The sequence below is a fragment of the Limanda limanda genome, chromosome 8 (assembly GCF_963576545.1).
Source record: "Limanda limanda chromosome 8, fLimLim1.1, whole genome shotgun sequence".
Classification (NCBI taxonomy): domain Eukaryota; kingdom Metazoa; phylum Chordata; class Actinopteri; order Pleuronectiformes; family Pleuronectidae; genus Limanda; species Limanda limanda.
In genome coordinates, this window is record NC_083643.1 from 6,856,279 (window position 1) to 6,873,537 (window position 17,259).

A 17,259-nucleotide genomic window follows, 5' to 3' on the forward strand; every position below is an offset into this window, starting at 1 on the left:
AAAGGTCAACTCTTCCTCTGAGTTTAATTTGTTTTCTATCTTTGTGAAAGTTGCAGAATACATGCATATATTCATATGTACTCAAATACTGGTCAAAAGTACACATTTGTGTTCACTTATTAATAATAATCAATGAATGTAATTAGATTCATGTAGTTTTACTAAATCAATATTTTCAATGCATGACTTTTATTTGCAGCAAATTATATATATTTTATTTTTACTTATAGGTAACGTATCTGAATACTTACTCCTCATCTTCAGGAAATAAAACCAGGTTTTAGTTTCCTCTCGACTGTTTTCTCCCAGGAGGTATTTAGACTTGTCATAGTAGGAGAAAGCCCAGGTGTAATGGAATACAGTAATGGGGGCTGTATTCCACCAGGAGAGCCAGTTCCAGTTTACTACAATTGAGCCATTGTTAATGTAATTGATTACACCTGCACATTTACTGCTGTGGAAAGTCAGAACATCTACGGTGGAAAATGTTTACTGTGTCCACAAATGTGTCCTTATTGAATGAGTACACATTGGAATCTTCATCAACATGTGTACATTTACTGTAAGTGTGTATGTTTGGTCTGTCTACCTATGTTTTTAAATTACTTTTCAGTTCTGGAGCCACATTTCACCTGTAACAATAAAACTGAAAATCATCTCCTTACATGGGAACATTCAGTGTCCTAAGGTATTTAACAAGTATCCATAAACTTCAGAATAATGTGTATTCTTTTAGAGCCAAAGCTTCATCCTCCGTATTTTGAAACTCTTCAGATACAAACATATTCTAATTTTTTAATCTAAGATTTCTAACTGTTGCAAAAGAGGCCCTGACACTGTGGTTGTAGCTGCTGCCCGTCTTAAAGAACGTTTGCACTTTTGCAACCCATGTGATTGCCACACAGTGTTGCAGCGTGTTTGCAACAAGCAGTTTTATTTTTTCACCTCATTTCCCAACAGTGAATGACGTGGCCTATTAGAAAAACATCATCTTCAATTAAAGATTTCCACTGCTGACGAGTGACATTATCACCGATCACTCATTTTCCATTACCAGGGAATCAATACATCAGTCAATGCTCATGAAAACATGGTTAAGGGGCATCGAGTGGTTGCTGTGGTGGCGATCACATGCTCTTATTGTTGATGTCCTTGCATAACTCTCTCTTCCTTTACACGTCTTCTATTAAATTCATTATAATTGTAAAAATCTCCCAAACGGCAATGATCATACAACGGTTAACTCAGTAATTGTAAATCTATGAACCCGTGTGACATTCAGTGCATCCTGAGGTATTATGTAATATCAGGGGCTGTTGAGCAGAAAGCTAATTACAGATGGACACCCTCTATTTTTTCTTTCTGTTCCTCTCATCTGTATCTTCTCAGAAACAACACACACCGATCCTTTATAATTGTGTGTTCGCCTCTGCTGTGTTCTTTCTTGCATGTCTTGTTGCAGCAGCTCCACAGGCATGAGTTTATGTCAAGTTGTGTTAGTGCAGAGCTGTGTTGCTGCGGCTGTGTCACACAGGGGAGTCACCACGAGAGGGAGGGACTTAGGCAGTGGGACAATGCTGGTGTTTGTGCAACGGCCCCTGAGTGGCGGCCGGCTCTCTCATTTCGCTCTCGCTTGACTACCGCTGCTGCACGCATTGTTGAAGTGAAAGGAAAGTGGACAGCCTGATCCTGCCTGTGGGATGCACCGACAGAGGTAAGACCCCCCGCTCCCCACTGCTATGTCTGTGTGATGGAAGAGAACGAGGGGTTGTGAAAGCTGGGTCCCTCGTTTGGAGCTGTGCTGAGTGAACTGTGTGAGCCGGGCGTACCAGTGCAGTTTGAGGGGAATTAGAGGTCTGGGAGCTGGAGGCTGGCTTGGGCCGGGGCACCGTTGTCTGTGTTTTTGGCAGGGTCACCACTGTGCGTGAATGGAGCCGAGCCTGAAAGAAAGTTTCACAGAAAGAGGCTCAGTGAAAGGCATGTGTAGAATGTGACGGGGCTCGAGCAGCGAAAAGACGAGTTTAAAAAGGGGGGACATGAACAGAAATAATATTTGGAGATGCAAAGTTGGACTGGTGATGGAAACGGACGTCCAGAAAGGATGAGCAGAGACAAAACTGATTGTGTCCGGTACTCTCCCCACCAGAGAAGACGGGTGAGGATAGAGGGAAGATTTACAGTGGTAAAAATAGAGGCAGAATGGAGGTGGAGGGATTAAGAGAGAGATTAATTAGGGAGCTGAGGAAAAGGGGGGGAAGTCAGGAAGGGAAAAGGCAGAAAAAGAAATGAAAGAAAGAGAGAACTCAGTACAGGAACGCAGACCCTACATGAGGCCTCTTGTATTACCTGTGATGCATTCTCCTCAGGCTGCACAACCAACTATTGTACTCCCTGAAAGAAAAGAAGACAGGAAAAAAAAACTTGTCAAACACATTTACCAACTTCCATTGAAATCCTCTTTTCAGTCCTGGAGTTCAAATGCATTCAAGAGAAACCGAGTAAGCCTCATTTTCAGTGGTGCCCTCCTACCTAGATCAAATCCCTTTTAGCTGGCAGATTAGAGAGACTCAAGATGTTCTGTCTCAGTATGGTAGTCCTGGGATATGCCTCTATTCATATTTATGAATGACTAAATCTGGGTTTTTAAAGCTCCTGATGGTCAACGTGAGATAAATCATTCCTCCATCACAATCACCCTCTGCTACTCTCTTATAAAGCCATCACAAATGTCTACTCAACAGGGCGTTGACTGAGAAAATAGAGTGGTAGTGAACAGAAAATCAGTTCAATAGATAGACAGACAGATTTTTGCCTCCAGTAGCAAACAAAACATTCAAATATAAGAGCATAATACTAATAATGAATAATAGACTCATTAGAAGTATTTAATCCACAATAACCTAAGTGTTTTGTTCTCCCAGGCAGTGGGGGAGAGAGATTGGATGTTGGTGTCAGGTACAACAGAGAAGGAAGGCCGGCCAGGAGACACACATGCAACAGTAGTGGTGTTTGGCCACAACAGGAAAGAGGGCGTCCACCCCTGCTGCACCAGGGAGGAGGAAGGAGAAGGCAGTCCACCACTGTCACATGAGAAGCAGAGAGCTGCATTTGTGGCACGGGTGGGCATGTGAGAGAGGTCCAGAGGCTGCGGAGACAACTTTGTGAGGGAGGGACAAGGGAAAGTAGGAGGAAGAAGAAGAGGAAGAGGAGAAGGAGGAGGAGTAAGAGGAGGAAAGGAGTAGTGGACCAGGGCCTGGAGCCCAAACACCAGCAGGATGGCGGAGAAGAAAGTTAGGTGAGTATTTTTATCTTGCCAGTTTTACTAAATAAAGATATGTTCTAGATATGGAAGCAGCATCTTTGTTTAATGTTGGTGTCTGACAGTCTTTGCATGTGTGTGTGTGTGTGTGTGTGTGTGTGTGTGTGTGTGTGTGTCTGTGTGTGTGTCTGTCTGTCTGCTCTATTTGCATGCTTGTCCATGAACGGATGTGTCATTTGCATGGCTTGTGTATCGGTGCTCATACGTGTGAATGGGTTTGTGCATGCGTGTGTCTGTGTTGATCCCCTAGCAGCAGCCTCCCTGCTAAGCTGATTAATGGGGGCGTGGCAGGCCTGGTTGGTGTGACATGTGTGTTTCCTATTGACCTGGCCAAGACCCGCCTCCAGAACCAGCAGGGCGTCCAAGTCTACAAAGGAATGTGAGTAGGGCTCCCCCGGCCCCGGTTTAACCCACTATAATTGATGTTGGAGATAAGTGTAAACAAAGATAAGAATTTCACATTGCTGCAATATTTCTGTCTAATTATCAATGAGTGATACTTTAAAATTAGTTTTTACTTCTCTAAAACACCTCAAATAATCATGTATATCCTTAAAGTTGATGCAGGGCTGCTGATGAGTATTCTTTTCTACATCTGAAACTGTAAAACCTTCGATCTTCAAGGTCGTCAATGCTTTTGTTTGTGCTCTCTTTGAAACACTGCTCCAGTTTGAGTTTCCCACAACACAATATGGTTCAGATTACCACGTCCCACATACTTTTGCAATGAATCTTAAAGGGTGAGGCAGCTCTTTTTCTCTTAGTATCACTGAATCCTATATTTGTAAATTGTTATAACTGCAAAAAGTCTCAAAAAGGCCTCTAAAATAATAGTTTGAGTCTGTGCAGGGCTGCTGATGGGTATTTTTTCTACATGCAAATATGTGCAGTGGTAATGTAAAAGTCTAAAACCAGTTCAGAATATCTGCATCTTCCTGCTGGTAATTGGTTTCACATGGTCTCTCTGGTTAACAGCGCTCTAATTTGAGCTCCCCACAACACCAAATTACTCAGATCACCACATCTCACATAGTTTTCCAATGAATCCTAGAGGCTGACGCATGTGAACACTCTTCCCATATTTGGTGCAGAGTTTTGAGGGGATTGTACTGAGCTCACCCACAGGATCACATCAGGGAAATGAGCTCTGTTTGCCCAGGTTGTGATTTGTTGTACCATAGTACAAACAAGTAAGAGATGGCAGGAGAAAAGGCAGATTCTGTGTCCTCAAAAGACCCTGACCCTGAGTTTGTAGCTGCACAAATCTGGACAGCATCAATAGGACTGGCTGAATGGGTGTGGCCATCCTGTTGTCAGCAGACTGCGGTTTTCCACTGTGAGTCAGACATGGAAAAGAAGGAGGATAAAACATTCTCCTCTAGGCCAGATTATATAAACATGAGGCTTGATTCTTTTTTCCCCCTTTGCAAAGAAAAAGTTATTTGACACCACTGGTCCAGTTAGTTGTTGGGACAGGATACAGGGTCATGGTGTAGTTGTTTAAAGGCAAAGATGAGGGTGATGATGACAAATGAAGGATAATACTTCTGATTTGACAGAAGTTTATGTCAGTAGATTAAATGGTGAAAGATCTGATAGCTGTTGTATTTCCCTTTTGTCTCTAAAGGCTGGATTGTCTGGCGAAGACAGTTCGCTCAGAGGGATACTTCGGGTGCTACAGAGGTATTCTTCACGTTTCTAATCCCCGTCACAAACAACACCACGACCGCGCTTTACTATTGAGCTTAATCTGGCCTCCTACTCTGTTGTTTCCCATGTGAGCCCTAAATCTCTCTATCATAATAACCGGTGTGGGCTGCCATTAGCCCACAGCGGCGAGCTGTGGGCTAAGCTGCTGTGTGGGTTTTGTTCTATTTGTGTGTCCTGTAGCGGAAACGGTTGTGTGTCGCTGTCATCAGCCTGTTGTGTCTCTTCCAGGTGCGGCTGTGAACCTCACGCTCGTCACGCCGGAGAAAGCCATCAAGCTGGCTGCCAATGACATCTTCAGGCAGAAGCTCTCGAAGGACGGGTAACGTCCCATCACCAATACAACTGATGCATCACGTGATCCATATCCATGGAAATAACCACAAACTACAGAATCAATAGATCTACCTGCTCTGCTTAAAATGCCTATTGTTATAGAAACAAGTAATGAGATATTAGAAGATTAGATTTGAAAAAAGTGGTCATTTTAAAGTAAAAAGTTTGACAAAGAGTAGTTTTTGTTTAGTTATTAAGACTTTTTTCTTTACTTTCGTTGAACCCCATCAGCCTGAGATGTCTCTAAGATGCAATAACTCTAATTAGACAGTTTTTCATTATTTTAGCTTGTATGAATTAGGAATTAATGATTTGAATTAATGAATTAGTATTGCCGCTTCATCTGAATTAAATTTGTGCCACAATATACCACAAGTTTGCTGACTCCTTGACCTAGTCGTTAATAAATCAAAAAACGTATTATTGTTATATATTTTGCTGTATTACACTAATACCATTACTAAATATGAAACACTATTACTCTAGTGATATTTCTTCAGAGAAAATAAGTAAATTTTAAACTACATTAATAAAAAGGAATAAACAAACTGTGTTTCAATGACAGACCACTGTTGTCGTGTCCCTCTCTTGTTCACTCTGTGTTTCTATCACTGACTATGACTCTGTGTCTGCAGGCATCTGCCCCTGTGGGGGGAGGTGCTGGCCGGGTGTGGGGCCGGGACCTGTCAGGTGGTCGTCACCACCCCGATGGAGATGCTGAAGATCCAGCTGCAGGACGCAGGACGAATCTGTGAGTGGCTCACCTCGGTCGTTCAGAACTCAGGATTATGCAAAAGCTATTCATGTGATTTCCATTTTGTAAAGTGGTGGGTCACGAGTCGTGACACAAGGACGAAGCCATTGAATTAGGAACTGGTCCAGATAAATGGGCAGATCCAGGACATCAGGCGAGGAGCAGCGTTAGCGTTATCATGTATTCATATTACATATGTTTTTTCAAACAAATAGGCCACAGCTCATGTTTACTTTTGAGTGAAATGCAATATAAATATTTAATACAAAATTTGAATACCAAACAGTTGGCTGGCTCTCCTTTCTCCAATAATATAAAGCCTGCACAGTCATGGGTGGCATCGGTCTGCATGTGTTTGCTAACCTGGGACACTGTATTTATTCATCAGCTGCACAAAGGCCTGTGCCAACCGCAGCTCAGGCGGCTGCTGCCCCCGGCCCAGCTCCGTCGTTGGCGGCCCCCCCGACGCAGGCCCGGCCGGCGCCTCCTCACCGCCCCTCGGCCACTAGCATCACTGTGGAGCTGCTGAAGACCCGTGGCCTGGCTGGACTGTACAGAGGAGCAGGGGCCACGTTAACGAGGTCAGACACACGGGACACAAACACACACTCACACACCAGTGGTGTATAAAGTACTTGAAAGCCATACTTGAGTAAAAGTACAGATATCTTACTTGAAAGTGACTCCGGTAAAAGTCACCCGTCAGAAAATGACTTGAGTAAAAGTCTTAGAGTCGCTCATATTAAATGTACTTAAGTATCAAAAGTATCTGGTGTTGAAATGTACTTAAGTATCAAAAGTAAAAGTACCAAAATTAAAAATGCAAAGTGCTTTTTATAGTAGGCCTATAGATACACAAAACAAACCAAAATTGTTCTCTTCAGGATTTATTTCAACTGACTGAAAAATTATAACAACACTATATATATAATGTATAATTAATTTTACAAATTTTGAACCAGAGATGCTGAGGTTAAAATAGTATTGGACAAGTGCATCTGAACGTCTAGAGACAACAAAGAATCAACACAACAGAATAAACAAGTGCCTCTTGAGTCTACCTAAGAACACTAATAGACCAAAGTATATCCACTAAAAAAAGTTTGTAAATATAACTTAACATGGACCTTTCATCAGTAGCAGGAGTGGTACACAATGCCCCTCTTATGATAACTCAGCAAAGGGAAACTAGGCACACAAAATAAAATAGTTTCTCTTTTGTTAACAGCCTGGACAGTGCTAGTACAGAGAAGAAAAAACACTGGACACAGTCTGGTTTTGCTGCCAAATTTCAGACTGAACAAGGAAATAAATAATTGAAGACCAATGTTGTTTTTTTTTAATGCTAAATTACATCTCCAAAATACATCCAATTGAATATCTTAAGGTGCAAATTTGGTTACAGTATTTTGGTGACTTTATTTTGAAGTTTATAAATTATCAGTGTCTTGCTTGATGGCACTTCAACACTAACCTTTTGTGTCTATTAGCTGTATTTCGTAACTGCCTGTTTATCTGCCCGCCAGCTTGTCCACGCATCTACATGTAAGCCTGTTTATTTATCATTAGACTATCTTCACTGAATGGGCCTTCGTTTGTGTTTGCATTTGTTTCCAGCAGGGTGACAATACACCTGTAGGGTCTCTTGCCCGTAGGGAAGGCGTTGCTTTGATGATTGTTGATTCTAATTGCATAACTCATTCTGTGTTGGTTATATTTCCTCTGCCAGTCAACACCAATCAATAGATTCCTGCAGTTATGTCTGGTTACTATGCTGCAGCTGAACAGGGCTGTGTCTCTCAGTGTCTCTCAGTGTCCCTCAGTCTCTCAGTATTTCTCCATCCCGTCTCAATTAAACTAACCAGTGTTCTAAACCTTTCTCTTCAGGGATGTCCCCTTCTCGATGATCTACTTCCCTCTATTTGCCAACCTTAACGCGCTGGGCCGAGCTGATGTGCAGGCCAAGGCACCGTTCTGGCAGTCCTTCCTGGCTGGCTGCTCCGCGGGCTCAGTGGCAGCTGTGGCCGTAACGCCACTGGATGGTGAGTGGGGAAAAGGCTCGAAAGTCCAATGTGTATAAAGCATATTCTCCTTTACAATAACAGCCAGCGTGTGCAGGTACTCAATGTTACAATTTCAGTTTGATGTGCTCCAGAAAAATCACTCAATCAAACTTCTCTCAAATTATTAAGTTAAATATAAAGTTGAATTTACATTATAAAATGCTCTCATGCGCTTAATCAGGTAACTTCACAGCTTCCCTAGGTCTAGTATGACTGGTATCTCATTGTTGCTCAGTTGACTCAACATTCAGCATTCATGTCTCCTTTGTTGTTATCAAAAGGTTTGGTAAATGGTGAGAAGCAAATTAAGAGTTTGGATATATACTCATCATTATTATTGCGTCAAATGTTGTGGATAAATTCTGTAACAGAATTTGGACACTCAGGACTTAGTCACAAAATGTATCTACTGTTGTTTTGCCTTTTTATCATTATCCTATGATTGTTATTTGTGGCCAACTTACATTCATCTTTCATCCTTCACTACCCTCACAGTAATAAAGACTCGTCTGCAGACCTTGCAAAAAGGTGAAGGGGAGGACACATACAAAGGAATTGTTGACTGCACAAGGTACGACTATATCCTATTGTTTGAGATTTGTTGCACTAAAATTCTCAAGCTTAAAGGCCCGAGTAACAATAACTCAACGTCTTTGTGAACGTTTGCAGGCGCATCCTGAGACGAGAGGGCCCGGGAGCTTTCCTGAAGGGCGCAGCGTGTCGGGCGCTGGTCATCGCTCCTCTTTTCGGCATTGCACAGGGGGTCTACTTTCTCGGGGTAGGGGAGGCGGTGCTGGTTTGGATGGAATAGCGGTGCTTTGGCATCTGTGGTGGCAATTGTGTCGTCTCTGTTCAGCTAATTCGCTGGTTTAATCTGCAGTGAATGCATGATGGCACAACCGAGTGACCGGTGTTCAAACAGAGAGCCGGAGAGGAAAAACCTGCTGGTCTGAGATATGAAGATGCTCTAATTACTAATATGTGGACCCGCTCGTTCACGCTAATCACGTTTCCCTGGGTGTGTCATGCTGTCAGCAGGATCCTGTAGGAAACACAGGGTTCTGGGTATGTGTGACTAATCTGAGGATCTGTGTCCCAAGTCGACGGGTTTATACCAGCGTGCTCGCTGCAATATGTCTGAGGCTCTTCCTTTTACCTCGGAGAGATTATTCTCTAGTTGTGCATCCTTACAGAGATTTTTGTCATTTAAAAATTTGTTTTATCATGATGGCTGTGTTAATACATACAGCAAACACGTTGCCAAGGCTTTTATTTTGGAGGATTTTATACATACAATAACACATCTATAACACTTTGTGTACACTCAGGATCATAAGGACACAAATGACTCCAGTGAAATCATTAAAACTGATATTAGCTATTGAGATTTGAACTTGATGCACTTTGGTGCCTACATGCAAGTAAATATGATATCGTCCATATAAACCAAGGGCAAATGGTTTAGTATATGGAAGATACAAATAAAGTGATGTGTAAACAAAACAAATGAAATTGAAATAATATTTGGTATTTATGACAAGTGGAAAATAATATTAATGTATTTTACTGGGAGTTTATTTGACAAATATTTTTGTCCTCGAAGGGCCTGAGTGCAAGTTTTAGATCAAAATATATTTATCATATAGACAGTATTAATTTAAAAAGAATACAAACTATATATACAAATTATTAAAAAGGATCAAAAAGATCAGGACTGATTAACTCAAAGTGGAAACAATAATATACATTTTTATGATTTTTTTTTTTTTAATTTGTAATTTTTTAAAGGGATGCACAAAGGTCAAGAAAGAGCTGCTGCATGTTGCCTGTTTGAGGCTGCTAAATAAAATGCCTACCAATTTGACCACATGTGGTCGTGATGACAAAGTGTTCATGGTTCATGTAAGTGACAAATTCCCCTTTAATCTTAAAATGATTGCCTAAAGTTTGACCTCAAAACTCGAGCCGGGTATTTGGCTTCAACCTCAAACGCCGGTGATGTCGACTTCGATTTCGACTTTGACGCGTTTCTCTGAAAAAGGGAGCTTGATCTCTTTTGGCCAAGCCTGTTACGCATTACTCCCACTCCATCCGTGAGGTCCTAGTTGTAATCTCGGATTCCCTCACTGGATTGGGAGGTGCTGCCTGCCAGGGTCTTTAAGGTCACTTGTTAATCTGACGGTAATGCTTTAATCCCTGTATTAGTGTACAATATACTCTAACACACAGATCACTTCCTGCCTAAAGGCCACAGGTCAGACTGCCGGGCCACTGTCTCGTAGCCTTGACTTCCTCTTCCTCACATCTTAGAGGGGTTTAGATACAACCTGTCAGAAGCCTAGGCCTGTATTTACTGCTTAGTTACACATAAAAACATTTAAATTGCTTCAAATGACGTGCGCACATTAACTTAACAAAAAAAAAATGCAATTAAAGCCTTATCATTCCTGATAGATTTCAAAGCATCAAAACTGTAAGTCTTAAATGACTTCAGTTGGATCGGTGGTGTTGAAATATTGTTTTCATACTTGAGTCCAGTTTAGCGAGGACACCGTACTTGTTAGACCCATGGAGGGAGTATGGCAGCTTGTCTTGCCAACTGTTTGCCATTACTTAAGTCCACTGGGTGGCACTAAAAGCTTTTTTTTACATTTTTAATGAAGGACACATTTCAATGTGGCTAGTGCACCTAGGCTACTACATTTCCCTCATTGTAGAGTGAACATAGCCTCAGAAAAATGTTTGTTTACAAGCTGTAAATAAAAGATCTCATACATGCTGGTTTCTATGTGTCACGTGACTTTATTTCTTTGGTGTTTTTTTGCGCTCCACAACACTTGAAAACATCCTGTCTGTGTCCACACGCCACAGATTGTATAAAAAACAGATGACGTGTGTCCACTCACACAAACATGAAGACAATATATTCCCCAATATCCCCCCCCTTGCAAATCCCTGACATAAACTGTATACCAGGATGGATGACGCGTCTCCACTTCCTACCATTGTGCAAAACAAAAAGGTCAAAATATCTCAAATACAGGCGCAATCATGTTCCACCCGTTTTTATACCATCAAATAACTAATTGATATGAACTTACCACAAAAATGAACACTTGGACAAACATCAGTGTGAAACTACCTAAATTGACAGAAACTATCTTTGAAAACAATATAGAATATAAATGAACGTGTGACCTTTCAGTTAATTCCATGTCCCATCCACTAACATGGAGGAGGTGGAGTTTATGACCTATAGTGTCACCAGCCAACAGCGATCAAGATGGTTTGGCTTCAAATCACGCAGCTTTATATTGGGGCCTATGATACACACGTACAGTGTAAGTCTGTGTGAGGAACATGTGTATCTCTTCTGACATAAACATGAAGATTTTATGAATTTAATAACTTAGAAAGAGCAAATATCTACCCCAATCAACAAAGGGACTATATATATAGCCATTGCAACCAGTCGGTTAGACGACCCATAAGTAACATAGAAGCATCCTGTTAAGTAAATCTGGCTTTTCTTTGACCCTGGTAACTGGCAGGTGGTTGTGCTGTGGTCACCTTAAATATGTGTCCGCACCGCTCCCTCTTCAAATCCAACACTAATCTGTGAACTTGCGGTTGGGGTTGGCGCCGAACAAGTTCATTCTGACTTCAGGCATCATCTGTCAGAGGTAACGTCGGGATACAAGTTAGAATCAACTCACTCAACAAAGTGGAAGGAAGAAACCTGAGTAAAGTGTTGAAGTGAATTAGTGAATCAACGTCATATAAGTTTCAATACTAATTTCTGATTTATTTTATAGACAGATACGAAGGTTCACTAATATTTATTTACAAACTGTGCTGGGATCTAGAAAAGTACATTTACTTTGTTACTGTACTTTCACATACATGCATGTATCTGCATTTTACTTAAGTATATTTATCTTGAGGTACTTTTCTCTTTTACTCCCCTACATTTATCAGCAAATATCTGTACTTTACACTCCCGATACATTTTAAAAATGCATTAGTTTAATGGATTAAAAAGAGGCCACTCAGTCATTTAGTGATTAACATGACAATGCAACTGCTTTCAGTAGCATCAAATACAGTCAGCAAAGTTAATAGTGTAGTACCTGGTAGTATAAGGGGAGAGACTTGGCAAGTATTTTTAGTTTTAAGTATGTAATATGTAAGTATATTTAAAAGGAAAATACTTGCAATATTAAAGTAATTTTTTAACATTTAATTTGGTGCTTTTACTATAATACGACTAAATTTTTGATTATTTATTTCTACTCAAACTAAAGGTTTCACTACTTCCTCCACCACTGGAAACTTTCAGCTCTCCCTCCTTTCCATAATACATTTCACTGGGTAACCCGGTGGGCTGTGCTGCCCTCTACAGGTGAGCAGCAGGAATTGCTTTTAGTGTGTCATTCAGCTCAGAAACAATGATTTGTATTTTTGATATTTAGTCAAAGTCACTCTACCTGATGAGCCATAAGCTCTAGCCTGTTCTCCAAAGTGTTGGCAACCTTGATCTTCCCGTTATCATTATACACTTCTACTCCTCCGCAGCTGAAAAAAAACAAAGAGCAGGGACTTATTACAAACATGAGAGATGGGGTACGTGTTTTCGTCACGTATTTCAATCATAGTCACCATATAAAAACAGAGTAATCTGAAAATATACTTAAAAAATTAAACAGTAATGGTTGATGTTACAGAATATTAAATCATCTTACATTCCTGATGAAAGAAAACGTTCCTGGTCGATTCTGACGGCAATGTTTTTCTTCACTGCCTCTTTATAGATGGGTATGGTCTTAATCACGGCATCCTATATGTAATAAACCAGAAAAACACAAAACTATCAACTGTCATCGGCATAGCTATGGTGATGCTCTGTGATCTCCAAAATAACCTGTTTCACTAATCCCAAAATCACACATCGACCTCACCTTAACGATTTCTACATCCTGCTGTCGACAGCGAATCGTGACCTTTGGCTCGAGCAGCTGATAGAATCCCTGAAAGAGAAAACGCACAAACTGAGGAAAGCAACAGCTCGATAGGAGCGGGTGCCACAGCAGCCGGGAGAAGCTACCTGAAGAATGAGGCCCTCCAGCAGGGTGCAGTACGCCACAGGGTCCTTGGCGATCTCTGCAAGTCTCTGACGAGCCTCGTTCAGCAAATCCTGAGACGGCATCACAGAGAGTCAAGGGTCAGACAAGGGTATGCAGGTTTAAGGATTAATTTTGATCATTTTAAACAATAAACATGCTGCTGATTGACACTCTAGAGAGGGATAAGACACATTTATGAAGTAAGGTACAAGTGAAAGTAAGTTAAGCTAATAAAAATAAAGGCAGTTGTTTAAAAGGTAAACGTTAGGATCTTAGGACCATAATTTAAATTCCATTACTTCCATCATAGCGGGGAAGGAGACTCAACTGAAATGTAGAGATTTCATTCAGGAGTCAATGGGACTTAACATAAACCGGATACACAATAGTGGCTGCGTTAATAAACACACAATCCTATCTCAGGAAATACAACCGTGTCATGAATGTAAATGTTATACGACATGAAGAGCTGATCTCTTACCCCGATCAAGTCGTCTCGGGCCCTCAGCACCTTCAGCCTCCCCTGGTTCAGCAGGTTGGACATCTGGCTGTGAGAGGGGGAGAAGAATAGGGAGTGAGTAAATTGGGTGCACACACATAAACATGTAAGACAGCACAATATAAAAGACAACCAGGACAGTGGAAAAACCTGGTTTGATTCATTTCATAACCCTTTTTCCACTTTCTTTTACTATGTTATATGAGAAATAAAGAATTTAGGTTATCAGAGCATTTCCAGACCATCATGTATAGGATAGTTTGGCCTTGGTGGAGGATTGTGCTCTTGTTTTTTAGCAGGATTACGCAAAAAACAACCAGATGGATTTCTACCAAACTTGGTGAACAGGTGGAACATGGGGCAAGAAGGAAACAGTGACAATTTAGCGTGGATCTGGGCAAAGAGGCAGATCCAGGAACTTCTGTCCTCTTTCTTTATCATTGCGAGATAGAACTTCATGTGACGTTCACAAATTTCCCAGAGAAACATTCAGGGATCTTGACAGAAAAACCACCAGAGTGTGTGCAGCTAGATTGAATTCACTGGGAGTGTTGGGCCTCGGTGGAGGAATGTGTGTGTCTGTGTCTGTGCTCGTGGAGGTCCCTCGACCCCTGAATCAACTCAGGAACTCACATTTTCTTCTGCTGTTCAATCTGCTTGTCCTTCTTCTCGTAGTGACCCATGATCTTCACCCTCTGGGTCTGAATCAGACGACCCTTCTCGATGTTGTACTCCTCCTCCGCCTGTTAACACATCAGCTGGAGTCACTGCAGGGAATGAAGCCAACAGCACAGACACACAGGGAGGCAGACAGACAGGCAGAAAGACAGGCAGACACACAGGCAGACAGACATGCAGGAAGACAGACAGACAGACAGAGACACAGACATACAGACAGACAGACAGACAGACCGACAGAGAGACAGACAGATAAAAATAGACACAGACAGACAGACAGAGAGATAGACAGACAGGTAGATAGACACAGAGACACAGAAAGACAGACAAAAACAAAGGTGGATCCAAGCCGACAGACAGAAACATTGACAGATAGACAGAGACAGAAAGAGAGACACAGACAGACATGAGGACAGAGCGACAGACAGACACATTGACAGGTAGGCAGACAGACAGGCAGAAAGAAAGAATGACACAGACAGACAGAAAGATAGACACAGACAGACAGAAAGATAGACACAGACAGACAGACAGACAGACAGACAGACAGACAGACAGACAGACAGACAGACAGACAGACAGACAGACAGACAGACAGACAGACAGACAGACAGACAGACAGACAGACAGACAGACAGACAGACAGACAGACAGACAGACAGACAGACAGACAGACAGACAGACAGACAGACAGACAGACAGACAGACAGACAGACAGACAGACAGACAGACAGACAGACAGACAGACAGACAGACAGACAGACAGACAGACAGACAGACAGACAGACAGACAGACAGACAGACAGACAGACAGACAGACAGACAGACAGACAGACAGACAGACAGACAGACAGACAGACAGACAGACAGACAGACAGACAGACAGACAGACAGACAGACAGACAGACAGACAGACAGACAGACAGACAGACAGACAGACAGACAGACAGACAGACAGACAGACAGACAGACAGACAGACAGACAGACAGACAGACAGACAGACAGACAGACAGACAGACAGACAGACAGACAGACAGACAGACAGACAGACAGACAGACTTCTGTTACCTTGCCATGAATTTCCTCCACTGACTCAATGGCCTCCTGTTCAATAAAGCCCATCATGTGTTTGATCTGCGACAAGAGACACAGTTCAGTCCTTATCCCGTCAAGTCAGTGTTTTATATACAAGTACAAACTATTCATAACATACATATATATTTTATAACATCTTATTTAGCTCTTCACGTGGTTTAGTAAGTCTTTCAGGACACCTGAAACCTGAAGCCTTCAGCTGTAACTTAATTTAACTTCCAAAGTGAAGTGTAACACAACAGTTCAGTAAACGAAGTGAGTTATAAGATGTTAAAGTTGTGTCTTTAGAACATTAAACATCCTGAAGAAACCTCGTGGTGGTTCGGGAGGTTTTTAGCTTCGTAGCTAACCAGCCGACATGTTTACTAACTTTCACAGCCTCTCACTTGCATCCTGATGGTTCTAACTTCACTTTAACGAGTCGAGTGTTTGTTTCCACTTCACCTGTTTCTGCACGTCAGCGTCGGTCAGCGCCATGATGATGTCACAAGTCTGTGTTTGAGTAAAGTTAGAAAAACAAACACTGACAGTTGTTCACCGCTCGAGCAGAACTTCAGAAAACAGCTGGAACTCACTACAGCTCCTGGCGGGTTCACATGAGTGACGTATTTCAGAGGTAAACGCAACTTCCGGTTAACACGAATTCAACACATCCGGTTCTTTGTTTCTGTGAGAGAGGAGGTAAATATACCAACAAGCAGAATACCAGAGACATTGTTATGATTCAATTATTCTAACATATGGGATAACTAAGAGAAGACTCCTGAGACCTGTACCACAGCCAGCCACTAGGGGGCAATCCAGATGATTTGGCTTCACTTTCTTTGTAGCTGTCATCCATCTTTATAGTCATCGTACGATTGATTTTTATTTATCGATTAGCAGACAATAAGACATAATAAATCCCTAGGATAACATCTTAAAGTTAAAAAACACTCATTTACAACATGAACCCAAGATGTCAGGACAAACACAAACATAAAAAGATACCAAAATAAAAATAATAAAAACAAAATAATAGCTACCATTAAATCCATGGAATGAAGTACCTTTTACTAAGTCGCACACACAAATTAATTAAAGCGCACGTGCAATTTAGTGAAGCGTTTGTGGGACTTAGAAGAACATGCAAATGAGCTTGAAAGCACTTGCACATTTTACAGAAAAAGTATTTCCTTCCGGGCTCTGTAGATATTGATATCTCTGCCAAATTTTACTTCCTGGAAAGGCCATTTTTGGAGTTGCAAGTAAAAAGTTTAGGTTACACTTGGGAGGTAACATGGACGTAATTTAAGTTTGTAAGAGGCGTAGTAAACACAAATTACTTAAATTACGCGTCATGTAAAAAATTGAAGTTCTCTGTTGTGCTGACTGACCTGGGAGGGAACATACACTTTTGTTTAAAGACTCGGGTTTTACAAAGTCGTAATCCCAAATTATTTCAATCATACGTCTGCTGTAGTGAAACATGTTTGCCAAATCCTATTTTGTGGAAAGGCAATTTTGGGGTTTGCAAGTGGAAACTTTAACATCTGATACTGAAACACTTTCCCTTCAAAGTTACATTTTACTGTCTCCCTTTAAAATAGAAATATCAAATTTTTCACATAGATCTGTTTCATATTTTGTGCATGGTGTGCAAAGCCCAATGTGGTGGATGTGTCCCTATAGTAACGACTTGACT

At 41.4% G+C, this 17,259-nt stretch overlaps 2 protein-coding genes across 6 annotated transcripts; one reads left to right on the forward strand and one right to left on the reverse strand.

The window, feature by feature from the left end:
- Nucleotides 1-889: 889 nt before the first annotated feature.
- On the reverse strand, nt 890-16,160 carry atp6v1e1a (ATPase H+ transporting V1 subunit E1a). Of its 4 annotated transcripts, none has more exons than XM_061076815.1 (10): nt 16,020-16,160; nt 15,549-15,614; nt 14,435-14,544; nt 13,784-13,850; nt 13,284-13,373; nt 13,138-13,206; nt 12,922-13,016; nt 12,667-12,754; nt 2,347-2,391; nt 890-1,940 (listed from the first exon to the last, which is right to left on the reverse strand). In XM_061076815.1, the coding sequence occupies exons 1-9, from the start codon at nt 16,050-16,052 to the stop codon at nt 2,380-2,382; spliced, it is 630 nt and encodes a 209-aa protein (XP_060932798.1). In that variant the 5' UTR covers nt 16,053-16,160; the 3' UTR covers nt 890-1,940; nt 2,347-2,379. The 4 variants fall into 4 exon arrangements, with proteins under 4 accessions (XP_060932798.1, XP_060932797.1, XP_060932796.1 ...); XM_061076814.1 differs by lacking the exon at nt 890-1,940 and adding an exon at nt 11,750-11,853; XM_061076813.1 differs by lacking the exons at nt 890-1,940; nt 2,347-2,391 and adding exons at nt 6,601-6,665; nt 11,750-11,853.
- On the forward strand, nt 1,643-10,955 carry slc25a18 (solute carrier family 25 member 18). 2 transcript variants are annotated; one of them, XM_061076809.1, is made up of 10 exons: nt 1,643-1,714; nt 2,922-3,295; nt 3,570-3,698; nt 4,947-5,002; nt 5,258-5,348; nt 5,998-6,113; nt 6,505-6,697; nt 8,004-8,158; nt 8,675-8,750; nt 8,849-10,955. In XM_061076809.1, exons 2-10 carry the CDS (start codon nt 3,276-3,278, stop codon nt 8,988-8,990), a joined length of 978 nt encoding a protein of 325 aa, XP_060932792.1. In that variant the 5' UTR covers nt 1,643-1,714; nt 2,922-3,275; the 3' UTR covers nt 8,991-10,955. The 2 variants fall into 2 exon arrangements, with proteins under 2 accessions (XP_060932792.1, XP_060932793.1); XM_061076810.1 differs by having other exon boundaries at nt 3,573-3,698.
- Nucleotides 16,161-17,259: the final 1,099 nt, after the last annotated feature.

What these genes read in the sequence shown, in the direction of transcription:
- atp6v1e1a (XM_061076814.1), bottom strand. Translation starts at nt 16,052, where the DNA reads ATGGCGCTGACCGACGCTGACGTGCAGAAACAG. An exon ending in ACGCTGACGTGCAGAAACAG is followed by an intron (nt 15,615 to 16,019) that starts GTGAAGTGGAAA and finishes CTCTTGTCGCAG; the next exon opens with ATCAAACACATGATGGGCTT. An exon ending in AGGATGTAGAAATCGTTAAG is followed by an intron (nt 13,017 to 13,137) that starts GTGAGGTCGATG and finishes TATTACATATAG; the next exon opens with GATGCCGTGATTAAGACCAT.
- slc25a18 (XM_061076809.1), top strand. Translation starts at nt 3,276, where the DNA reads ATGGCGGAGAAGAAAGTTAG. An exon ending in ATGGCGGAGAAGAAAGTTAG is followed by an intron (nt 3,296 to 3,569) that starts GTGAGTATTTTT and finishes TTGATCCCCTAG; the next exon opens with CAGCAGCCTCCCTGCTAAGC. An exon ending in GGCCGTAACGCCACTGGATG is followed by an intron (nt 8,159 to 8,674) that starts GTGAGTGGGGAA and finishes CTACCCTCACAG; the next exon opens with TAATAAAGACTCGTCTGCAG.